We start from the raw sequence: 26,206 nt of genomic DNA, 5'->3' as shown, positions 1-26,206 counted from the left end.
ACGTGAGAATACGTCACTAACATTTTCATATACTAGTACTACGTTAAATCGTGCAGACAAGCCTCAAATGAGGTGGTAGTGCAAAAGTTTGCTATGTAAACGTACAATGAAAGTCAACAATAGCACGTAACAAAACACGTACAAAGTGCCCATGTGGCCGGGCATGACCCCACTTGGATGACTCATCGTTGTATGATTTGTCTGGTGCTATAAAAGCCCTGATCTCATTACGAATCAGTCACTTGCGGTCATTACTACACCAACAGCCTTACAGGTACGAGTTATGCGTTATGATATGCTCTATAAATGGTGGTATGTTGTAAATACGATAATTCATGATATGTTATGTCAAACACACTTGAATTGTGCTAACATTCAGTTTATAGCACAGTGGGACACGTAGTTGGTTGTGAGTGTACTCACGAGTTGTGAAACAAGGTGTATGGTTAGATTCACATAAAACGCGTAATACTGTGCTGAGCGTGGTTATCGCACTGTACCCTGCTAGACTATATACATCTAATGATTTGTGTGTGTTGTATTATTGTATGAACAGCAGCGAATGTGCTTTGGGTCGACGCCACCTCTTCCGTACAGACGTGGCCTACAAGCGGTGACAATGTACTTGTAAATAGGGTCGGGTTAAAATCGGTAGGTTCATGGGTTCACGTAGGCGTAGATGTCTAGATTACTATTGAAAGAATCAATCCGTGTATGGATAATCAAAGGTGTTAATCAATGACCATAGGCGGTCGTGTTTAAATTTGGTTCCCGGACACATGTATTTAATTGACTTGTGATTGTTCGGTCCCTTAAGTGAATTGTGCTTTTATTGTACATCGACCAGTTTCCGGTATATCTCGGCTTCTAGTGATTATACAGAAGTAAATCGCACCACATTAGGGCAGAACATTGTTATAACAATCAGTGAAATCATGATATGAATCCAGTCTGTATAGGGTAAATCATAATTTGCAACCATGCACAGTTTTTGACTCCATATTTTGACCGTATTTGTTCTATTGTTTGCTCCTTATGATGTAATTATAGGAAAGTGTCCAGTTCACGCAAACTTCCCCTCCCCTGTGTTGTGCGTCATGCAAAGGGATAATGCTTCACTGTGTCGTACGTCTTGCCAAGTGAACGGGAATTTATTTAGAGAAACTCCAATTATGTTTTACTAGATAAACATATGTTATTCTATCCCAAGATCCATTTTTTGTAGTACCATTAATAATTTTTTTTCGAAACTACGATAATTATTATCGCAACTGACGATTTAATAGTTACAATTCTATGACACCCCAACAATATACGTCGACTATTTACAATGTTGTTATTGCTCTATAATGTACGCACACCCTCAATAATGTCAGTGTTTTACCAACCCTCAACTATTGTATAAGTAATAAGTTTCAACATGTTCGCCAAACTGTGAATAACAATAACTCTGGCTAACTCGCAACAAGATACACTATAATACCCAACAATGATGAAATGAATGAATCACTCCGCAAAGCAAATGGTCCATATTTAATCACCATGTGTAGTTGTGCTGACGATTTGATTTTGTTTTCTCTACAGACTCGCATTAAAGTATATTGACAATCCACACTGTAATCATGTTGCTGGAAAGCATATTATCTGTTAGTCTGACTTATAAATTGATAGCGGTTGTCGTAATCCTATTGGTTGCTCTAATGATATGGAGCATCCATCGACCATCTGGTATGCCCCCTGGACCACGTGGTTTTCCAATTATTGGTAGTATGCTATGTAAGTATCATGGTTTCAATAATTACGTTAATAAAAGTTGATATTAGTTTCTGTGTAGATGCATATGCCACAACGTTTTTGCAACTTGTAGCATTAGTAGTGTTCCTTGTCGTCTTTTGAGCAGATAAATATTGTACCTGATTTATGTTGGCAAATGGACTTGTTGTAAATAGGCATGAAGGGTCAGATTATTTAAGGATCACTTAATGCAATAAATAAATAATAAATAAATAAATAAATAAATAAATAAATAAATAAATAAATAAATAAATAAATAAATAAATAAATAAATAAATAAATAAATAAATAAATAAATAAATAAATAAATAAATAATGTACTCCATCAATATAAATTTACATTGAATAATGTTAAACACATAGTTGGTCAACTGTCCTACATTTTTCCCATCATTTTCATATCTACCAATTTAAAACCAATTCATATTCTTTTATGCACAAATCACAAGTATATAATCAATGGATTTTACGAAATTAGATTGGACGTTATTACCTATGTTTTGTGTACAGCTGAGTATAAATAGCGCCCGATGGAATAAACATTTCACTGCTTATTGCTTGTGTAGCTTCGTACATATATACATTGGACTCTCTCGATGACGTCCCTGATTTATTCATCATGCATCCATATATGAATGGTAACAAATACTGGTGAATTTGCCTTTTTAAATACACACAATTCATCCAAAGTACCACACTTTACAGCTTTGACTGAGAACCTATACCTGGACTTTTTGCAATTGGCTAAGGAGTACGGAGATATATTTACCATTAAGATAGGCAGTCACCACGTGGTAATAGTGAATAACTATGAACTGATCAAAGAAACATTGGTGAAAAAGTCAACTGATTTCGCCGGGAGACCACAAACTTTTACAGGTAAGGATCAAAGAATAATGTAAATTGGCAGAACATATCACAATCGTTTTGACATTTTGCTGTTCCACAAACATTTACTACTCACTCCATGTCAATTCAATAAATCAATATTTTGTGATTCAGTTCGATCAATAGAGGATCTCAAATGATGACCGTGTGTGTGATATCGTATTTATTAAACGAGTTTAGTGATCTTCATAAATTCCGATCCTTTTGCGAGGAGCATATGTTAATAATTCACTGATAATGACTTCCTGAGATAATGTATAAGGCTAGATATACGAAAACAGGCGGATAAAACGATGTATATAATTTATGTCTTCATGCAATTATTCATAATTGATGAACTGTGATTGCTCTGACTGTTTGAAAGCGATTTGAGTATGGTAACGCACTGCTAAATACAATACAGGAAACATGGGATCTGAGGGATTCAAAGACATCATCTTGAGTGATTATAGTCCTTCTTGGAAGTTGCATAGAAAGATCGCACACCAAGCAATAAGGTAAACCCTTTGTCAGGTGTATATAACGTTGGTGTATGACATAGATGTAATGCCTTGAAATACTTGGTGATTTATCTGGTATCGTAGAACGACGTATCACAGCGTACACCCCCCCCAAAAAAAAACGTAGAATGAGAAGCTTGTCCGTGCAGTAGATCTAATCCATGAAAGGCAACTGCATACGTCAGGAGTAGATCATCTTTTGGGAAAATAATATAGGCATGTTGTAGATTTGTATAGTCATGTTTTATATTAAATGTAGATTCATATGAAAACTGTACATTAAATTAGGTTTGTTCAAATACGAATGTGCGTTTGCATTGCCAGTAATGAAGACACTTATTGCAACTTCAAAATATAATACAGGAAACGTCTCTGCCACTAAAAATGTCTATGCAGCATCAATGCATTATTTTAAATAGGTTTTCTACATTTTGCAAAAAAACTACTATGAATAGTAGAAGGATATTTCAGTCGTGATATAATTGTGATGAAATTCTATTTTCAGAAATTATGCCAGTGGTGATAAACTAGAAAACATGATGCGTAAAGACGCAATTCCTTTACTGACACAGATACTGGAAGACAATGAAGGAAAAGTTATTGCCCCAAGACCTCTTTTATTTTTAACTGTTAACAACATCGTTGCTCAATTCTGCTTTGGTCAAAAGTAAGTGTAATCGAATGTTTCAATTGTATCATTTTTGCTATGTATGAATCTTATACAGACAGAAAGTGTGCTCCAATTATCATGACAAGTTATAATGTCTGTGAAGAAATACAAATAATTATATCTAAAGCATTTTATCAGTAGTCGTTTTATTAATGTCTAGGTATACACTCGATGACCCAGAGCTTAAAGCCTTCATGGACATTATAGACGATTTTGCCAAAATAGCTGGCAATGGCTTAGTAGCCGACGTGATTCCATGGACAGCAATTTTTCCAACTTCGGCTGCCCGGGAAATGGACAAAGTCAATAACAAATATCTTGGTATGATTTACAAGAAGTTTTACGAACATAAGCAGAAATTTGATCAAGGTATTTGCAATTAACTTGTACTTTTTTAAACATGATTTTGTGTGTGTATTGAAATAACTATTTGAAAGAATCAATGGAACATTCTGAGAAGCATTTTATAGATTGTATTACTTAAATAATTGTTCACAACATGTATATATATGAATGCATATTTTATTGCACTTAACGTTTTATGTATTTCTAGATAATTTGAATGACCTCATTGACTATTTACTCGATGCTCAACGCCAAGCCAAGGAAGAAAATGCCGACAACATTAGTAGCCTTACAGATACACATTTGGTGCAAACAGTTTCTGACATGTTTGGAGGTTGGTCAATAAATGCCCCACATTGTGTGAATTGTAAAATCATAAATGATCTATTTTATCACATTATTATCATTTGATCTATATACAATGTACTAATACTTTATATACATATTATCCACAGCTGGTATTGATACGACTACACATACAATGGATTGGTCAATCATCTTCCTCACTCGATACCCGGATGTACAGGCTAAGGTTGCTAGGGAAATCCATGACGTAATTGGAAGAGACAGGCTGCCCTTAATATCAGACCGACCCAATCTACCATACTGCGATGCAGTTATCCACGAACTGATGAGAATACGTACTGTTGTACCGATGTCTGTTCCACACAAAGCATTGGTGGACTCAAGTATTGGTAATATATTCTATTATAATAATTAATTATCACTATTAAATTGACAAATTTTGGACTTGCACAGCAATCAATATTTAACTGCAATTTAACTGCGTTGTTGTTTGTTGACTTTAGGTGGATATGTGATACCTAAAGATACATGGGTAATGGTTAATCTATGGGCTGCGCAGATGGATGAAAAACACTGGGATAACCCGCAAGTGTTTAGACCAGGTATGTGCACTGTATAAGATAAATATGGGGTTGCTTCATATGCAAAGTTTATATTTTCATTCACACTGACTGTTACATTTCATATTTTTATTAAATATTAATTTTACAATATCTATTCTATCTAGTATATATGGCGATGTTTACCACATAAAAAACAAATAAAATGTAGATCCATTACCATTATTATTTATATCATATGAATTACTTAACGATATTTATCTGTACATTTCAGAGAGATTCATTGATAAAGACGGCTCACTCAAAGCAAAACAAGACAACTTCATTCCATTCTCAGCGGGTCGTCGTGTCTGTCTTGGGGAGTCCCTAGCGAAGCCAGAGATATTTCTGATGTTCACTTCTTTGTATCAAAGTTTCGCGTTTTCACCAGTACCCGGTAAAGAACTGCCCAGTCTCGACGGAAATGCTGCGACGCTCGTTCTTAGAGCGCCTGAATATGAAGTAGTAGTTAAAAAGAGAATATAGTCGCAGCGTTTACTTTGGTTCAGTTTTATTATTATCAAAATAATACACGTGTTTATAGATTAATAACTTCTCGATTTATGAAAATATATGTACATATCGGTGAATGGAAAGATGGTGTAATATATACAATGAACATATAAAAGCTGTTGACTGTTATGATAATATGAAACCAATTTGCTGTTATGGCATTTAGAATTTGTGTGCATTTACAGGCAATATAAGTAAAGATAATAAAATCTAAAAGGTGAATAAAGAACTATTACTGATCGAATGTTAAAAAAAATACCCAGAAGAAGACAGAAGTGTATGGTCAGCCCACGGTTAGTAACCATGGTTAGTTTAAACATTGCCTATCTACGAGTCGGTGCTATTGTGTGTATATCTAGTGGTCGTCATGTCAACGTCTCTTTTAGCATTGCTGGTGTAAAACTGAATCTCGTCCTTTTAACTACCGTGTCGAACTTACGTCGACGTAACATTTTCTAGAGAGAACACGGTATACAGTATAGCATAGAAACATGGGCAGGAAATAAAAATATCGGCTTCGCCTATATAAGCACGTTGATCGAGGCAATGACCGCAGATCTGCTGAACTAAATCTAGTACGCGCGATTGGTTTCCATATGCCTGTGACTTCTGCCATACTGACCCGGTCGTATAAATAATTTCCTGGCTATGAGACAGTGTAGAAACGCTGGTCGTCGCACATAATTCTCACAATTCACACATATTTATAATATCGCATGTTTTATATGGTCGCAATAAATTTGATACATTTTCACCTTTAGAATCTGTGGCAAAAAAAAATGGCAGGTTTACACATTACATTGAAGAACTAATTAATTGAATCGAATTTACACTCCCCTTACTCCTGTTTATACTACTACTATACAGCCACAATAAAAATACCCAATCAAGATGAACGGCGTACATCATGACCACGTGAGAATCCGTCACTAACATTTTCATATACTAGTACTACGTTAAATCGTGCAGACAAGACTCAAATGAGGCAGTAGTGCGAAGGTTTGCCATGTACCGTTAAAATAGCACGTCACAAAACAAATTCAAAGTGTGCATGTGACCTGGTTTGACCCCACTGGGATGACTCATCGTTGTATGATTTGTCTGGTGCTATAAAAGCCCTGATCTCATTACGAATCAGTCACTTGCCGTTATTACTACACCAACAGCCTTACAGGTACGTGTTATGCGTTATGATATGCTCTATAAATGGTGGTATGTTGTAAATACGATAATTCATGATATGTTATGTGAAACACACTTGAATTGTGATAACATTCAGTTTATAGCACAGTGGGACACGTAGTTGGTTTTGAGTGTACTCATGAGTTGTGCAACAAGGTGTATGGTTAGATTCACATACAACACGTAATACTGTACTGAGAGTGGTTATTGCACTGTACCGTGCTAGACTGTACACATCTAACAATTGTCTGTGTATAAACAGCAACGACTGTACAGCGGATGGACAACACATCTGCCGTACAGGCGTGACCTACAAACGGTGACATTGTGCTTGTAAATAAGTTCATGGTTCATCTGTAAACGTAGTCGTCTAGATTGCTATTGAAAAAATCAATCCGTGTAGGGATAATCAAAGTTGTTAATCACTGACCATAGGAGGTCGTGTTTAAATTTCGTTTCCAAACACCTGTATTTAATTGACTTGTGATTGTTTGGTCCCTCAAGTGAATTGTGCTTTAATTGTACATCGACCAGTTTCTGGTATATCTCGGCTTCTAGTGAAGTAAGTCTCGCCAAATTAGGACAGAATATTGGTGAAATCATGATATGAATCCAGTCTGTATAGGGTAATTCATAATTTGGCAACCATGAACAGTTGTTGAGATGAAAATAATCCCTTCATACTTTGACAGTATTTGTTCTATTGTTGTCTCCTTGTAATTATATGAAAGTGTCCAGTTCTGTGTTGTGCGTTGTGGGGGTATACAAACGTCAGACGTAGACTAAGTTTAACCATTGTCACTCAACGTGTTGACTACAGTTTATTCAACATCGAACACTGGAACATACTATCAGGATACAAGCTGAAGAAATACATACTCTTCCTTGTCTGTTTTAAAATCGAACGTGAAAGGAAACACATGAAGTCTAAATAGCGCGGGAACTTCATATAATTAGTATATCTGTAGGCCAAATTACTATACAATGATTGGTTAATTCTAAAACAATGCGTCGTTGTGAATGGCTCTATAATTGCCATGGTAACATGTATAAGTTATTTGATCTTCTGATTTCGGCAAAGAATCAGACTGACGGGTATAAAAGGGAAGGTTCACTCCAAGTTTACATTATCGTGACAATCACCATGTGGTACGGACGTGCGCTTAGGCACATGGAATTTCAGTGAAATAAAAACGATAACGTTCTCGGACATGCGTCATGATCTACACATGGCGGTATGTTGTATATACGATAATTCATGATATGTTATGTCAAACACATTTGAATTGTGCTAACATTCAGTTTATAGCACAGTGGGACACGTAGTTGGTTGTGAGTGTACACGCGAGTTGTAAAACAAGGTGTATGGTTAGATTCACATAAAACACGCAATACTGTACTGAGCGTGGTTATCGCACTGTACCGTGCTAGACTATATACATCTAATGATTTGTGTGTGATGTATTATTGTATGAACAGCAGCGACTCTGCTTTGGGTCGACGCCACCTCTGTCGTACAGACGTGACCTACAAGCGGTGACAATGTACTTGTAAATAGGGTCGGGTTAAAATCGGTAGGTTCATGGGTTCACGTAGGCGCAGTTGTCTAGATTACTATTGAAAGAATCAATCCGTGTACGGATAATCGAAGTTGTTAATCAGTGACCATAGGAGATCGTGTTTAAATTTGGTCCCCGGACACATGTATTTAATTTGATTTGTGATTGTTCGGTCCCTTAAGTGAATTGTGCTTTTATTGTACATCGACCAGTTTTCGGTATATCTCTGCTTCTAGTAATTATACAGAAGTAAATCGCACCACGTTAGGGCAAAACATTGGTATAACAATCAGTGAAATCATGATATGAATCCAGTCTGTATAGGGTAAATCATAATTTGCAACCATGCACAGTTTTTGAGATGGAGATAATCACTCCATACTTTGACAGTATTTGTTCTATTGTTTGCTCATTACGATGTAATTATATGCAAAGAGATAATGCTTCACTGTGGCGTACGTCTTGCCAAGGGAACGGGAATTTATTTAGAGAAGCTCAAATTATGTGTTACTCGATAAGCATGTTATTCTTTCCCATGATCTATTTTTAGTAGTACCATTAATCGTTTTTTTCGAAACTACGATATTTATTATCGCAACTGACGATTTAATAGTTACAATTCTATGACACCCCAACAATATACGTTAACTATTTACAATGTGGTTATTGCTCTACAATGTAAGAACACCCTCAATAATTTCAGTGTTTCACCAACCCCAACTATTGTATAAGTAATAAGTTTCAACATGTTCGCCAAACTAGCACTAACTCTGGCTAAATACACTATAATACTCAACCAATGATTGAATCACAGAATGAATCACTCCGCAAAGCAAATGTCCCATATTTAATCACCATGTGTAGTTGTGCTGACGATTTGATTTTGTTTTCTCTACAGACTCGCATTAAAGTATATTGACAATCCACACTGTAATCATGTTGCTGGAAAGCATATTATCTGTTAGTCTGACGTACAAATTGATAGCGGTTGTCGTAATCCTATTGGGTGCCCTAATGCTATGGAGCATCCATCGACCATCTGGTATGCCCCCTGGACCACGTGGTTTTCCAATTATTGGTAGTATGCTATGTAAGTATCATGGTTTCAATAATTAAGATAAAAGTTGATATCAGTTTCTGTGTAGAAATAAATAAAAATAAATAAAAATAAATAAATAAAATTAATTAATTATTTATTTAAAAGTACACACTTTACGTTGAATAATGTTAAACACATAGTTGGTCAACTGTCCTACATTTTGTCCCCATCATTTTCGCATTTACAAAACCAATTCATATCCTTTTATGTACATGAGAAAATCACAAGTATATAATCAATGAATTTTACGAAATTAGATTGGACGTTATTACCTATGTTTTGTGTACAGCTGAGTATAAATAGCGCCCCGATGGAATAAACATTTCACTGGTTATTGCTTGTGTAGCTTCGTACATATATACATTGGACTTTCTCGATGACGTGCCTGCTATATTCATCATGCATCCATATATGAATGGTAAAAAACACTGGTGAATTTGCCTGTTTGAATACACTCAATTCATCCAAAGTACTAAACTTTACAGCTTTGACTGAGAACCTATACCTAGACTTTTTGCAATTGGCTAAGGAGTACGGAGATGTATTTACCATTAAGATAGGCAGTCGCCACGTGGTAATAGTGAATAACTATGAACTGATCAAAGAAACATTGTTGAAAAGGTCGACTGATTTCGCCGGGAGACCACAAACTTTTACAGGTAAGAATAATGTAAATTGGCAGAACATACCACAATCGTTTTTGATATTTCGCTGTTCCACAAACTTTTACTGCTAACCCCATGCCAATTCAATAAATCAATATTTTGTGATTCACTTCGATCAATAGATGATCTAGAATGATGGCCGCGTGTGTGATATCGTATTTATTGAACGAGTTTAGTGATCGTCATAAATTCCGAGCTTTTGGCGAGGAGCATATGTTAATAATTCACTGACAATGACTTTCTGAGATAATGTATAAGGCCAGATAATACGAAAACAGGCGGATAAAACGATGTATATAATTCATGTTTTCATACAATTATTCATAATTGATGAACTGTGATTACTCCGACTGTTTGAAAGAAATTTGAGTCTACTAACGCACTGCTAAATACAATGCAGGAAACATGACATCTGAGGGATTCAAAGACATCGTCTTTAGTGATTATAGTCCTTCTTGGAAGTTGCACAGAAAGATCGCACACCAAGCAATAAGGTAACCATAAACCTTTTTTCGGGTGTATATGACTTTGGTGTATGACATAGGTGCAAAGCCGTGAAATACAAAATTTATCTGTTATTTGGAACGACGTATCAAACAATACCCCCCCCCCCAGAAAAAACGTGTAGAATAACAAGCTTCCCTATGAAAGGCAACTGTATACGTCAGCAGTAGATCATCTTTTGGGAATATACAATATGCATATTGTAGATTTGTGTTGTCATGTTTTATATTAAATGTAGATTCATATGAAGACTGTAGATTAAGGTAGATCTGTACAAAGACGAATGTCTGTTTGAATTGCCAGTAATGAAGACACTTATTGCAACTTCAAAATATAATACAGGGCAATTTCAGATAGTTTCAAATAAGCCTCTGCCACGAAAAACTGCCTATGCAGCATTCAATGCATTTAAAAAAAATAAGTTTCCACCATTTTGCAAATAATCTACTATAGATTGTAGATGGATATTGCCATTTTATTTTCAGAAATTATGCCAGTGGCGATAAACTAGAAAACATGATGCGTAAAGACGCAATTCCTTTACTGACACAGATACTGGAAGACAATGAAGGCAAAGTTATTGCCCCAAGACCTCTTTTATTTTTAACTGTTAACAACATCGTTGCTCAATTCTGCTTTGGTCAAAAGTAAGTGTACTCAAATGTTTGAATTGTATTGTCTTTGCTATATACGAATCTCATACAAACAGAAAGTGTGCTCCAATTATCATGACAAGTTATAATGTCTGTGAAGAAATACAAATAATTATATCTAAAGCATTTTATCAGTAGTCGTTTTATTAATGTCTAGGTATACACTCGATGACCCAGAGCTTAAAGCCTTCATGGACATTATAGACGATTTTGCCAAAATAGCTGGCAATGGCTTAGTAGCCGACGTGATTCCATGGACAGCAATTCTTCCAACTTCGGCTGCCCGGGAAATGGACAAAGTCAATAACAAATATCTTGGTATGATTTACAAGAAGTTTTACGAACATAAGCAGAAATTTGATCAAGGTATTTGCAATTAAATTGTACACTTTTATACATGATTTTGTGTGTGTATTGAAATAACTATTTGAAAGAATCAATGAAACATTCTGAGAAGCATTTTATAGATTGTATTACTTAAATAATTGTTCACGACATGTATATATATGAATGCATATTTTATTGCACTTAACGTTTTATGTATTTCTAGAAAATTTGAATGACCTCATTGACTATTTACTCGATGCTCAACGCCAAGCCAAGGAAGAAAATGCCGACAACATTAGTAGCCTTACAGATACACATTTGGTGCAAACAGTTTCTGACATGTTTGGAGGTTGGTCAATAAATGCCCCACATTGTGTGAATTGTAAAGTCATAAATGATCTATTTTATCACAATATTATCATTTGATCTATATACTAATACTTTATATACATATCATCCACAGCTGGTATTGATACGACTACACATACAATGGACTGGTCAATCATCTTCCTCACTCGATACCCGGATGTACAGGCTAAGGTTGCTAGAGAAATCAATGACGTAATTGGAAGAGACAGACTGCCCTTAATATCAGACCGACCACATCTACCATACTGTGATGCGGTTATCCACGAACTGATGAGAATACGTACTGTTGTACCGATGTCTGTTCCACACAAAGCATTGGTGGACTCAAGTATTGGTAATGCATTATATTATAATAATTAATTATCACCATTAAATTGACAACTTTTGGACTTGCACAGCAATCGATGTTTAACTGCAAATTAACTCCGTTATTTTTGTTGACTTTAGGGGGATATGTGATCCCTAAAGATACATGGGTAATGGTTAATCTATGGGCTGCGCAGATGGATGAAAAACACTGGGATAATCCGCAAGAGTTTAGACCAGGTATGTACACTGTGTAAGATAAATATGGGGTTGTTTAACTCGGGATGCTATTGTATCAGATATTGTTCATATACAAAGTTTATATTTTCATTCAGACTGACTGTTACATTTCACATTCTTATTAAATATTAATTTTACAATATCCATTCTATCTAGTATATATGGTGATGTTTACCACATGAAAAACGATTAAAATGTAGATCTATTACCATTATTATCTGTATCACATGAATTACTTAACAATATTTATCTGTACATTTCAGAGAGATTCATAGATAAAGACGGCTCACTCAAAGCAAAACAGGACAACTTCATTCCATTCTCAGCGGGTCGTCGTGTCTGTCTTGGGGAGTCCCTAGCGAAGCCAGAGATATTTCTGATGTTCACTTCTTTGTATCAAAGTTTCGCGTTTTCACCAGTACCCGGTAAAGAACTACCCAGTCTCGATGGAAATGCTGCGACGCTTGTTCTTAGAGCGCCTGAATATGAAGTAGTAGTTAAAAAGAGAATATAGTTGCAGCGTTTACTTTGGTTCAGTTTTATTATTATCAAAATAATGCACGTGTTTATAGATTAGTAACTTCTCTCATGAAAATATATGTACATATCGGTGAATGGAGAGATGGTGTAATAAATAACAATGAACATATAAAAGCTGTTGACTGTTAAGATAATGGGAAACCAATTTGCTGTTATGGCATTTAGAATTAGTGTGCATTTACAGGCAATATAAGTAAAGATAATAGAATAAAAAAAATGTTTTTTCATCGTCCGAGAGAAATTTGAAAAAAAAATGGTACAGTGGTGCGGTTTTCTTGTTTTTGTATTAAAATTGTGCTCAGAAACAAGGTGTATCTTTTAAACGTTTTTAGTAAATATTTTTTTCGAAGACATACTTAAAAGCGTGAATCATTAACGGTGGGTCAACAAAATATCCTCTGAAATATAACAAACAAAACATTTTGAGGTCTATCTTAATATATGACTCACTTTGCCGGTACGCGTGTTTGCAAAACACAATATATGAGATGTATGTTTCAAACATACGTGCGCGATAACGAATACAATTATTGCTGTCAGAAACAAACTTACCCCTCGCTGACATACTAAAAGCTTGGGAAGTAGAGAAAGGAATTAGTTGTTGGTGTTTTTATAGCGGATACAATATATTCTAATTAATGACCGACAACATTCCTTCAAGAAAGTGAACAAAGATCAAACTTTTTGAATTGTGACTGAAATAATATTTTTCATTTGCCCGTCTATATTAACAGTGGGCCTAAGCTTGTAGTATTCCAATGGAAAAACCATAATATTCGCTGTACAAACTAGATGTTATTTCGTATGAAACTTCCTTGTGTACTTTCAGAATTGTGTACTTTCAACAGTAATGTTGTAACTATATTACATCTCTTTACTTACTGCGAATTTGTTAAAGTCCTACCGACAGCATTTATAAATCTGCGGTGAATATTTACATATTCCACCCAGGCTAACGGATAAGAAAAAAAAATGAAAATGTTAACATCTCATTACTACTTAAAATACACCATTTATGTATGTTGTTTTAAAGGCTGCCTCCCCACTTACTATACAGTTCGAATGAAAACAGAAAAATCTCAAGTAGAACTTTATATAGCAAAAAACATAACATGCTGGATAGAAAAATTTAAAAATTGGAGTTTACAAAACGTACTATAAAGGGTCCTACACCGTTGTTTCTCGCCAAAGATTGCATGCTCTACGATAGCGACTCCAGAGGAAATAAAAAAACCTAAAGCGGGTCAATGTTGAGTCAACATATACGTAATTAAAACTTAATTGGTGCATTCTAATTTGTTCATGCTCTATTGATTTATATTGCCATTCAGTAATGGGTGCGTCAATAGATTCATTTACATTTGTATTTTATATATTTGCATACTGATAACAACGATAATGATAAAGAATACAACTTATTACAGATTTAGCTTCTTAGCTTCAGTTCGGATGCAGTCAGAAAACGGGCCGGGACTTACAGATTGATCGCCGTGAATCTATGCCTGTGTGCATATGTGCCCACCTCTATCTCGGACATGCCTGGGCCAATCACATTCAAACTTTACACATACAACACCATACATTTGGAATACATTTGTTTGACGATCAGATTCAAGATGGCTGAATTGCGGCCATTTCAAACTTAACATTTATCAGAATCAAGTATTTCTGACATTCCGGACCCAGATCTCGATTATACATGAACAGCTATTGACAATCTTGGTACATACAATGAACATATATATGTATGTAACGGGCCATATTTTTTCAGATCGGATTCAAAATGGCCGTATGCGAATGCTGTTCTAGAGCCACGACTCTGACATACATTGACTGGTCGCAATAAAACTACATGCCATGAAATGTAAGCAAGAAATAGAAACTTGTATTTGTTCTTACTTGCAAAGGAAAATACTTACTCTCTTACTTCCTTACTCTCGTGTAATTTGTTTTATGATCTGAATCAAAATGGCTGACTCGTTTCTCTGTCATGTAATGGCATGACTTGTTTTTATTTGGTAAAGAACAAATTCATTATCAATGTGATACATAGTAGGTGTTAAACAAAAAACTGCCGTCCGGGAAAACGTGCATTTGCATCATAAAATGATATTACAAGCTTAATTTAAACGAACGGTCAATAATTTTCGGTCATTTTGGCTACGAGAGTATGAGTAGGAAGTACTGGTGAAAATAGAAAATAATCTAATAATTGTGATGCATTCATACAGCCATCCCTGTCTAATTCTCGAATTGTAATATTATCTAAATTGATTTGAATATTTAAAATATTAATTCCTCTTTAAAACATATATCATATAAGTTTTATTTGTTATTTTTTTCTATGCCAGTGTTAAAACCATTAGTTGAAATATATTATCGTCACTTTACAAAAAAACCATCAATACTCATATTTACCAAATTAACAGATTTGATTAATATTGTGGCGAAAAATTACAAATGGATAATTCTTACAGTGTTTCTGATGTGTGAATGAATTACACACACAGTTGTGTATTGATACTGTGGTCAGCCTCACGACACGTGTTTGTTTTCAGGTATAGGAGTAAAGTCACTGTGGCATGTGTCAGCATAATTTCGGAATCATACATCCTGGGCTGAGATTAGTGAAAACAACAAAGAAACAAACAAACAAACAAATTAATGTAGCTTCACATTATTTCATCATTATTTGGTCACTATTTCATAATTTTAACAGTGTTATGTCATGTGTTAGTCATTTGTACATGGTTTCAACATTTGTACTGTGTTATTAATAATATTATTATACGTCTGTCACCGTAACGCCATGAGTTACACCATGTCGTAATTTTGCGGTATTGCGCTGGGTATTTTCATCCTACCATATTAGAAAACGCGCATTCCAAATATGGAACGATTACGCGTGGAAGCGTTCCCTAATAAAAAACAAACATGATGGCTGCCCCAGGGTTTGACCTGACCCCACACAAATAAGTTCGCTAAATCAGTTCTAAACGCATTCTAATGATAAATTCCTGGGAGGAAAAGATGTATAATAATAACTGCGCATCTGTCGATACTCCGCTGTACTGTCCTCGTGCATAATTTGCTGTAACCTCGTAATAAACTCATACTATTAGAAAATACTACCCTGACATTCCATTCCAATATGCATAGCGCCATCTATGGCGATTTGTGTGAACCGGAAGAACGATAACAAGTTAAGTGCAGTTCAAATTGAGGAAGTGGCTCTGCGGTTTGTTGCGTGAACGTTGTGGCTCTAACCTCGCAGATTTCGTTGAAATGGTGGTAATTGGACCCTGGCGATAATATGGTATGATATTGCAAGTAAGTATTCAACTAACTCTTCTATTGTCTGAGTACACTATCATGGCAACATCACAGTCAGTTTCCTGGCGTATGTGATCATAACAATTAAGAAATGTTGAATTGTTACGGAAATCGAGTAACGAACATCAAGTTGCCAAAAATGAGTTACAAAAATGACCACGCCCATAATCATCGAGCAGGTTACTATTCAGTTTCAGTGAAGTCATCGATGTCATGCTTGTTCGTTTTTAAAAAAAAATCTGTATATTACAGGTGGTTGTTACTTTAGTAGTTACTTACATTCGGTTCGAAGACATACGAGCCCATGACATCACCTGTATTATAGCGGGCGCAAGATATTTGCATACACTTAGGGACGACGTCAAAAGATCGATGTCGGATAAAAAACTTATTTCCTTTAGTTTGGGGGTGGGGGGTTTTGACCTAAAAAAGTTTCCATCCTACAAAAACGATTTTATTTTTTAATGAAGTCAAAAAAATCTTGGAGTATTTGTAGTTCTATCCAATCATGGACAGAAATAACCGAAAAGGGGAAAAAATACAGAAAAATGGTTTGGTTCGAGTGTAAATCTGTGCGTCAAATGAGGTGCATTTGTAAACTCTTTTTACACTCACCCGACAACCAACTGCTATGCAATACTATTGTCCGATTATCAATTTGTATTTAATGGTGAATGTAGTCTGACGCCATGACCAATATTTATCAATTAAGTTTCAGTGGGGGGTAGGGGGGTTTGGGAAAAAACTAAAGGAATTAAGTTTTTTATCCGACATCGATCTTTTGACGTCGTCCCTTAACTCCCGCACCCGGTAGTCAATAAATTCTTGCAATACATACCTGCTCACGTGACACTTAATCAAAACACCAGACGCGGTATTCCTTTGAAGTGTGGCAACAGGGGACAGAGGGTACTTGGAATATTCCATTGCTTTTTAGGTACAAAAATCATTGCTGTGTAACACTTGGGAGAAATATAATACGAACATTAAACTGGGAATAAATAATAACAAGCAATGATAAATGTAAATTGTTTTGATTGGTAGTTTGTTGAGATAATAATATTAGCGTTGTGAGTGTCGTTCGATTTCTGGCATAATGGATGGTCCAGTTTGCCAGAACAAGTCGTCCAGTCAATCTTTCCCTGGAATCTTCTACTTAGTTTCACCTCCACACCTCTTGTGCAACCTTCGGTCGACAACGGCCGCTACTCCTCTCGGAATGGATCCAACCGAAGTGACAGAAATGATGCATAATTCCTTGAACCGTGCGTTGCCCTCGCTAGTCCAACTTTAACTAGGTTTATTATTTTCGCCAGAGTTGTGGAGGGACTGTGTTTTCGCGAAAGGTTCAAAATAAAATTTATTAAATGAACGAGCATATGTATGTATGCATGAAATAATAAATTCCGATATTAAGAATGAGTAAAACTAGCTCCCCGAATGATCAGCGGAAGGAGGCCAACCTACAGGACTGTACTCAGGACTAGAGTAAAACATGATTGTTTGATGAATGTTTGACTGTGGACACTTACATGATGTAATAGTTGAATCCATCTGAAACCTTGGTCTGTTGTTTTAATTAACTGTCACGTAGCGGGTATGTAATGTACGTCTACAACGATAACTGAATCGTCTAGAAAAATGAATGGATAGTCTATTCATATAACCAACGTTGCATGAAAATGGGGAAGGTTAAAAAACTGGTTTCTCATGGGCTCTATTGAGATTCAGGGTTTGTTCTAGAAAAAAAATTAACAAGAGAGAGCACACACAGGCGAGGAAGCGGAGCGACCAAGCCTGGGGGGGGGGGGTTACTATACTGACTATAGGGTGTGGAAAGTTTCGTAAGGTTTCAGCGCCGTTTTAACAGTAGGCTATCGCCATTGAAATAGTTTTGGAGTAATTTCAGTGTATTTGGTGTCCATAAACATTGTCAGCTGGTGTTGCTGGGAATTTTTCACGGAGAAAAATATATTTGAGAAAGATTTCATGTTGTACGGCAGCACGGAATTGCGTGGCTCAAGAAATATATTTATAACTTGAAAGTTCAATTGTCAATCCGGTAGAGGGCGCCAACCGAGAGTATGAGGCCGCTGTGCCCCTGTTCCCCGTTTAGAAAAAACCCTGGAGAAGACACGAGCCCCCCCCCCCCAAAAAAAAAACACACACAACAACAACAACAAACGCCCTCTAGTGTTATATTTTTTTTAGTCCTTAATTCTTTGCAAATCCAATATGGAGTTAACACATTTCTCTCCTGCATTTGAGATTAAAATAGAACCAGTTTTCATTTTTCTATTTAGAGTTACTACAATGTGCGAGACCAAAAACACTGTTTTGATTATTGGAACAAAATGGCTGCCAGGAAGTGGAGAGCTTACAGTCCCAGCAATTCAAAAAGAAATTGGAATAATGTTTGTAAAGAATGGTAGAAAAGTGTTATGTACAGTACTGGATGCAACAGAAGAAGAGAAAAATGATGCTTTACATCATGGAATTGATCTCCTTCTGCCGATTATAAAACATCGTTTAAAGTGCAAAAACCCTACCACAGACTGGCTTATTTTGCATGAATCATATTTTCCATCTCTTCAGAACCGATCCGATATAGGCTTAATTATTGGCCATGCCACTATCAATGGAACGGCAGATGCAGCAAGATGCATTCAGTCTGAAGTTTTCCCAGCATGCAAATTTGTCAATTTATTTTACACCATCCCAGAAGATACAAGAACGACACCCGAGATGGTTCAAGAAGCGGAGAAAGAAATGTTAGAGTGTGCAAAATATGCTGATCTTGCTGTTTCATTAGGTCCTCGAGTGTGGAGGCATTACAATAACAAGTTTCGGATTTTCAAAACTAAGGAACACATTCAGTATATTCCATTTGTTGATGATAATATAGCAAAGTTGGAAACCACTTGCTCAAGTCTAGAAAATGGAATTGAAATTTTGTCTGTTCATCCCAATGTAGATGAAAACTGCCTTTTGGGATATACCAGAGTGGCTCATGCTTTAGCGCAGGTTGCAAAATCTTACAAATATGATGTTGTCAAACCAGTCTGGAAATTTATAGGATACCAATCATCTGAATTGAACTGTGATCAGTGTATTAATTACTTGAAGTCAAGTTCAAGACCCATAGGTATCAATTTCTACCCACCCCTGGCTTCCCTTGAAGATCTCCGTACTGATTTTCATCAATGTCAACTTGTTGTTTTTGCACCAGAATCTGACCCATTTGGTTTAATTGCATTAATGGCCAGCATTGCAGGTGTACCATTCCTAACTACCAGTCATTGCGGTTTTGCAGATTTTCTTTTGATGAACTTTCCAGACATTGCTGATAACTTTATTGTACAGGTCGATAATAATGAAGTCGATGTTTGGGAAGGCAAATTGATGGGGGTTGTGAGAAGGTATCAGATTGCATATGACAAAAGCCAACGATTAAAGGGTATACTCATACAGAGTGCCACAAATGGAGTGATTGCTGAATCACATGCACGCTTTCTGGAATGGTGTTGTTCGTATGTGTGTGAGGTTTCAAACACTACAAAAGGTAAACAACTTCTGTCAAAATACTGTAAAAATAAAGGAAATTACAAAAAAGTATATATCACTGCACCACCAAAAACAGGGACTTATGCACCTACAATGATTATATGTCTTATGCATACTTTGAGTAATTCACTTCAAACTTTATACATACAGTACCATATAGTATATGTAAGCACGAATGTTGTCACCATATTAAAAATGGCCAGCTGCTGATCATTTTAGTTGTAAAAATACATTAAAATCATATATTTTGACATGTCGTGGTGCGAATTAGATGCCTAAATTTGAATTCAGCATGAACTTTCTTAGAGCTAGTATATATACATGTATACTAATAAATGTTATGTATATTTTATATTTCCCTTCATATCAAACAAAAGAATACTATATTTTTACAGTGTTTAACATCATAATTACACAATAAATACTGCATTGCAAAATGTTTGCTTTTTAACATCTCAAGTCTAGAAACACTTAGTTTTGTGTCTAACACTTGTGTACTTTTCAAGGGATCAGCTCACAAATGCAAGGAAATCCTCATCCAACCATTCAATCTGAATCCGAGCTGCAGCCACAACCGAAGAAGCGTAAAAGACAGCCAGGTAAATATACCTATGCCATATTTTGTGAGATGGTTAGGAAATGCTATTGCATTCTGCTAACTGATAGATGTCCTCTACCAGAGATAAAAACACAACATAATAAAACAATGGGCATGAGACAAAAAGTGTTATAACTTATTATAATTCTATGCAACAGGTGAGCTTGAAATTGAAGTGAATGTGGATTCATTTGAAGAGACGGAAGCTCAGAGAGTTAGACAGATCAAAGCACAGACATTATCTGATATTGCTCGCTGCCTCTTCAGTAAAGTCAAAACAATTGACGAGGTCCCAGCTATGAAGAAGCACCTTGATGACATTGGTGATATCATCTGTAAACACATTGACCATAAATGTCTGGTTGTTGTCGTAGAATGCCTGTCATTATCAGCTCTGAAGCGACTGTGGCAGGACTACAAAGTGGAGAAAATCAATTCTATCCTTCAGGAGGACATTGTTTCAGAAGATGTTTTGAGAGAATGTGGTGCTTCTAAGATTGTTTTGACAACTACAATTGAGAGATGGCAATATCGTAAATGTTGCTTGGAACTACAAGAAGGTAATAATATATTTTTTGAAAATTCTTACCTATGAATTATTTATCACTTACTGTAGAATACTTTATTTTTGCTTGGAATTTATTTTCGCTATTTTCGCTGAAGGGATGATTCCGTGAAAATAAAATCCAGCGAATATACTTTTTTTCCTATATTTCACATTAAACTCATCAGAAATCAGTGAAAATGAATTCCATACAAAACGCCTAAAAAGCCTTTTCAGCGAAAATTAATTCAAGCGAAAATAAAGTATTCCACAGTATTCTAAGTTGTATGACATTTCTCTTTTTCTTTTTGGGCACAAGTACAGATTTGAGAACTAAAGCTTGATTGATTTATATCAAAATATAAAATAAAAATCGTTTGAGTTCTCAGAACCACAAGCATTAATAACAACAACGTGAACAGAATACTTGCAATGATACTGTATCTTTCATTTCATTACTGCCAAGGCAATAATTACGATTGGACCTAGCAAATTCCTGGCCCCCACAAATTACATGATGTAAATAATAATATGTCTTGTGGTCGGCCTGATAGCTTTAATGATCATAAGCCATCTTGACTTTATATTAGCTACATCTGACAATAAATAAATGAAATGTATTTTGTTGTAGGTAAATTGTTGGGAGATGAGAGTACCGAGACATGTGGTATCTGTGGGTCAAAAAAGACGTCAACTCAACTGACAGATGTACTGGTAATTACAGCTTATTCATGACTATTATTGGAGATATATTTTTAGTCCCCGTCGAGTGTAATCCAAAACAGTTACTTATGTTTTAAGCTCAATCTACCTGTCTGACTACATTTCTTTGACATGCCTGACTGAACGTCTTGACAAAATTAGCTTGACATATTCTTTCTTCTCCCTCAAATGTCAACTTGGCCAAACTTGGACTTTGACAATGACTTAAGTATTGCTTGAGCACTACCACACGTTATTTCCAATATTGGCTCTGAATTACTCGAGAAAAACATTAATGTGTTCAAGTAGTTCGGGTCACAATCTGTGACAATGCGAATAGTATTACGATCCAGATCTTTGCTTTGAAATATGCAAATATTTGATGATGAATTCTGTTTAACATACAATTTTATTTTGTTAATTCACTGACCTAAAAATTGTTGAACTTAAACTTGTTATATCAATTTAGCTTTCTTGCCAAGTTTCAATCTGTGTAAAATTCAATTTTACTGTGCCCAATTCTGGAATATTTACAGTAGCTAGCTGAATTGTCCAAGACTTCATGTTGGCAATATTATCTCTGGATTTTGAGTATGTTTTGTTGATCATTAATATAATTTGACCCAGTGTAAAAAAATATTGGTTGTTGTGGATCAAAATAGGAAAATGATATCACAGTTGCTCATATGATAAGACCTGTTATATTTTCTGGTGATGGCCAAGATTGAATAAAGGCTTTTACAAATTTTCCCATTTCCTCAAATATACTCTTGTTTTTGAAGAACACTAATTGCATTTTTGAGGCAAATCAGTTGTTTAATTCAAAATTAATTAACAATGATAAAATTTGGCAAGAAATTGCTGTAATTTTGCTATGAAAGGGTTTAAGAAAGTTAGAACTTGCACTTGATACATTGAGTGCCATCAGTTTACCCGCAGTATTTTGGTGCTGCATGTTGTACATTTTTTTAATCTAATTGTTATTATTATATGATGCAGAAACTACATCAGTTCATGCAGAGACCGATAATGACAAAGACGATATTAACAAGTGAAACCCATAGTTCCTCTATAGTGAGAGAGGCACTGTGGGCAACATCAGGTACAAGTAAATAAACTACATGGACAAAGAAAATCTTGGTGGTACTGTGAATATTACCTTTTCTATACGTTGCATTCTGAAGGAGGGTGGTCGGTTGGTCGGTCGGCCTATCTGATGATGCTCTAGGACAGTGCACAGATTTGAATAGTTTTGAGTTAAAATCTGTGCATATTAATTACCTGACTTGCATAATTTGTATTTTTCAACTTTTCTTCAGACTATTTACGTGGATTGCCTGGATAATTGACTACTTAATCAGAGAATACAGATCACAAAACAAATTGCATATCAAGTGCCTGTCAATCATGTAGTAATGTAATAAGTTGGAAAGAATTTTTTGTCTGAAAAATGATGTTGGATGACACATGGATGGACTAACAAAACTCGTATTAATAGACTCAAACTATTAGTCTTGTAGTTTACTGATAATAACAATTTTTTTCCAACAGGGCCTGACCCATCTTCTGTACATCCACGAAGAATTACTGGTGTGGACAGAATTGAACCGTGAGCATTATTATTCAGTGTTATTTATCAGATTACATTGTATTTGTGTTTGGTTGTTTGTTTGCCTTCAAATAGGAAATAAAAATGTTTATTGTATTTTTATAATCTGACCAAAAAAAAGTCATTCTATTTTCAATGACCTAAATAACTTTTTATTTTACCTTTTTGATAATTTTTTTACTTTTACTTTGTGTATATGCAACATTCTAAATTACATTATTATAATTATATACACCAGTAATACGCATACTGAAAAATTTTTGAATTAATTCTCATCAGTATTTTTCCAAGTTATAGAGGAAATCATTTTCTTAATTTTTCACAGTGGCTATGATGTTATACTTCACTCGGAATCCTTGTGGGTTGAATATATAGAGAATGAAAAGTGACATAAAAAATTGTGAATTGCATTCTTCTACATTTGTGGAACTCTTTCATTTAGATCATTATATTGTTTGCCCGGACTTCCCTTTAATTATTTATAATATATATTTTGACTTGTTCAATGATAGTATCACACACTGGCGTTTTCTCTAAGTTATTAGCTTGTTTTGATTTTCTTTTTTCAGTGAACTTTATGGAATAGGTGCAGAGCTGAGCAATATTGGTGATGATCTTTCCACATATCAGGTATCAGTAAGTGTGTACGTTGTGATGTTAGTACATGTATATACATAAAGCATCATCATGTATATTTTTTTCTAGGGATGGTATTCTTAATATAATAAAAACAAAAATGGATTAATATACAATTGGTTTTTAAAATAAAACAAAAACAGATCTCATAAACGAAAGTGGGTTTTAAAAATTTATTTCAGAATCAAAAATGGTTATTAAAAAATGAATTGTAAGAATTGTCTTATTAAACATCATGTTGTGAGCCACCTCAGTTGCTGTACACACCCCTTGTCATTTATGTAAGCGTATGTGCAACTAAAAAACAAATACAGTATCCAATGATTAAGCATTGCATAACATTTTTGGGTCAATCCCAAAATTGTCCCAAAAATGTGTGTTTTACAAATGCATATCCCTGACTGTAAAATCAATGTCTAGCATATATTGTTTTAAATCAAGCTGCACGATGACTGACATTTTAAACAATTGAAGAAAGAATTTGGTGTCATAAGTCAAGCTGTATTACAAGAAACTGAATAATCAATTGCCACACTTTGATATGTGACAAAATGCATTTATAATTTCAGGACCATCAACTCCATGAACTCATCAGAAATTTTGAGTCACGACCTGAGAACAACTATGAGACATTCAAGAGTTGTCTATGGACACTTTTTGATGATTCTAGTTCATGGAGAACAAGACTGCTTGTTCTTGTTCTATTTAGTACTGATGTAGCTACTAGTCTTTTCCATCAGAACGCAGCAAACACCGCAGTAAGAATCTTGTATCCTGCGCAAACTATCATGGGTTGGATCGCATGGAAGCGAAAATGGGTGAGTATGATCATGGGAACAGTATTGCATATTCACTGTGTCTTAATTTCACGAATTTGTCAAGGAGACAACAAGTTTTATTGTTATTCTACATGTTCACATAGATTTAATTTAGTGAATTTTACTAATCAGCGAAAATGGCAAAATTAAAACCCAGTAAAAAATTAATGCAGTTACAGTATACATTTAATTTTTATTGAAGCAATTTACATAGAATATAGATAACTGATAATGACCACTAATAACAGGACAACATTACATTTGTCTTTGTGAAGGGATTTAAATGCATTTTAAGAATTTACTCCACTTCTTCATGTGAGAATTCAGCTTGTTTCTCCTGGGGGCAATAAAATGCAAACCTAAATTACAGCAGTGACATTTTAATCGTCCAAAAATCTATTTTTAGGCACTAGAAATTGAAATATACTTAGTATGTTTTGATTAGAAATGTTCTAGAGGATTGTTCAAATTTGATCTCTGTCCCCTGACAACCTGTAACTCAGACCACAGTCCCTCTATATAGTGATAGAAAGACTGTGCTCAGACATACATATTCATGAAACATCTTGGGAGATTTATGCACTCCATTTTTTTCACTAAAAAAACACCAAAATCAAGCACCACAACTGTATCTTAGTCGTATATGGATGGATGTCATTCAAATTTCAAATATATGTTGTTGAGTGTTTTAGAGATTGGATTTGAAAGGCTGACTTGCCATTTTGTTTTAATACATGCCTTGACCGATTGCAAACAAACTTTATAACATAACACATAAATGTGCAGTTGTTTCAAAATGGCCGACTTATTCAGTTCTTTTAACTATTGAACAATCATGACATGCCTTGTCTAAGCGAACATAACATTTAATTTTGTTTTTCACTTGCAGTATTGGCTTTTGGCCTTAGCCCAACCGTGGATGATGTATAGTGTGAACTTGCATTTCTGGATGATGTGAATGCTGTATGAATTGTTGGCATATCAGTTTAATATAGGGTCACATTATGCACTACGAGTTAATTTTGATCCACTGACTTTTTACACATTATATTTATACACAGAACTTGATACAAATTATTTCTTAATCACATATTTTAGTGAAATATCATTCAATCTTTGGAACAGCAGTAAATAACACAATTTGTGTTCGAAGTTATGAATGTAGAACATTGTGGCCAGATTCCCTTATGTTTGCTATGTAATTTTGACAAAATGCACACCTTTGTGTTGTTCAATGGAATATAATCGTTGTCATTCACTTGAAGCGAGTCTCTCACTCTGTTCAGATGAAATTGGAAAACCTGTATCTTTGGCGACATTGTGCATGTCCATTTGTCTTGTGA

General features: G+C 35.1%; 3 protein-coding genes across 5 annotated transcripts; all 3 read left to right on the top strand.

The window, feature by feature from the left end:
• Positions 1-194: 194 nt before the first annotated feature.
• LOC100367956 (steroid 17-alpha-hydroxylase/17,20 lyase-like) lies at positions 195-5,844 on the top strand. The gene is made up of 10 exons (XM_002730782.3): positions 195-274; positions 1,585-1,776; positions 2,500-2,673; positions 3,086-3,179; positions 3,688-3,849; positions 4,013-4,221; positions 4,406-4,531; positions 4,653-4,892; positions 5,007-5,105; positions 5,338-5,844. The coding sequence occupies exons 2-10, from the start codon at positions 1,623-1,625 to the stop codon at positions 5,586-5,588; spliced, it is 1,509 nt and encodes a 502-aa protein (XP_002730828.1). The 5' UTR covers positions 195-274; positions 1,585-1,622; the 3' UTR covers positions 5,589-5,844.
• Positions 5,845-6,709: 865 nt separating this feature from the next.
• LOC100371348 (steroid 17-alpha-hydroxylase/17,20 lyase-like) lies at positions 6,710-13,173 on the top strand. The gene is made up of 10 exons (XM_002730805.3): positions 6,710-6,789; positions 9,255-9,446; positions 9,941-10,114; positions 10,521-10,614; positions 11,110-11,271; positions 11,435-11,643; positions 11,828-11,953; positions 12,068-12,307; positions 12,421-12,519; positions 12,783-13,173. Exons 2-10 carry the CDS (start codon positions 9,293-9,295, stop codon positions 13,031-13,033), a joined length of 1,509 nt encoding a protein of 502 aa, XP_002730851.1. The 5' UTR covers positions 6,710-6,789; positions 9,255-9,292; the 3' UTR covers positions 13,034-13,173.
• A 3,059-nt stretch (positions 13,174-16,232) lies between these two features.
• LOC102807814 (uncharacterized) lies at positions 16,233-26,121 on the top strand. 3 transcript variants are annotated; one of them, XM_006811613.3, is made up of 10 exons: positions 16,233-16,389; positions 18,696-19,954; positions 20,463-20,555; positions 20,713-21,114; positions 21,730-21,812; positions 22,800-22,902; positions 23,352-23,409; positions 23,979-24,039; positions 24,615-24,863; positions 25,753-26,121. In XM_006811613.3, exons 2-10 carry the CDS (start codon positions 18,706-18,708, stop codon positions 25,819-25,821), a joined length of 2,367 nt encoding a protein of 788 aa, XP_006811676.2. In that variant the 5' UTR covers positions 16,233-16,389; positions 18,696-18,705; the 3' UTR covers positions 25,822-26,121. The 3 variants fall into 3 exon arrangements, 2 of the variants coding, with proteins under 2 accessions (XP_006811676.2, XP_085363306.1); XM_085507180.1 differs by having other exon boundaries at positions 18,677-19,954; XR_014931418.1 differs by lacking the exons at positions 24,615-24,863; positions 25,753-26,121 and having other exon boundaries at positions 22,800-22,943.
• The last annotated feature ends 85 nt before the right edge of the window (positions 26,122-26,206 follow it).

This window comes from Saccoglossus kowalevskii, chromosome 13 (assembly GCF_978046115.1).
Source record: "Saccoglossus kowalevskii chromosome 13, keSacKowa6.1, whole genome shotgun sequence".
Taxonomy (NCBI): Eukaryota; Metazoa; Hemichordata; class Enteropneusta; family Harrimaniidae; genus Saccoglossus; species Saccoglossus kowalevskii.
Note: the sequence above shows the minus strand (reverse complement) of the source record. Positions and strands in the feature narration are given on the sequence as shown.

Excerpts from the sequence above, each read along its gene's own strand:
- LOC102807814 (XM_006811613.3), top strand. The coding sequence starts at position 18,706 with ATGTGCGAGACCAAAAACACTGTTTTGATTATTGGAACAAAATGGCTG. Across the intron at positions 19,955-20,462 it reads GGTTTCAAACACTACAAAAG|GGATCAGCTCACAAATGCAA; the intron begins GTAAACAACTTC and ends GTACTTTTCAAG. Across the intron at positions 21,813-22,799 it reads CTCAACTGACAGATGTACTG|AAACTACATCAGTTCATGCA; the intron begins GTAATTACAGCT and ends TATATGATGCAG.
- LOC100367956 (XM_002730782.3), top strand. The coding sequence starts at position 1,623 with ATGTTGCTGGAAAGCATATTATCTGTTAGTCTGACTTATAAATTGATA. Across the intron at positions 3,850-4,012 it reads CAATTCTGCTTTGGTCAAAA|GTATACACTCGATGACCCAG; the intron begins GTAAGTGTAATC and ends ATTAATGTCTAG. Across the intron at positions 4,532-4,652 it reads AGTTTCTGACATGTTTGGAG|CTGGTATTGATACGACTACA; the intron begins GTTGGTCAATAA and ends TATTATCCACAG.
- LOC100371348 (XM_002730805.3), top strand. The coding sequence starts at position 9,293 with ATGTTGCTGGAAAGCATATTATCTGTTAGTCTGACGTACAAATTGATA. Across the intron at positions 10,615-11,109 it reads ATCGCACACCAAGCAATAAG|AAATTATGCCAGTGGCGATA; the intron begins GTAACCATAAAC and ends TTTTATTTTCAG. Across the intron at positions 11,954-12,067 it reads AGTTTCTGACATGTTTGGAG|CTGGTATTGATACGACTACA; the intron begins GTTGGTCAATAA and ends TATCATCCACAG.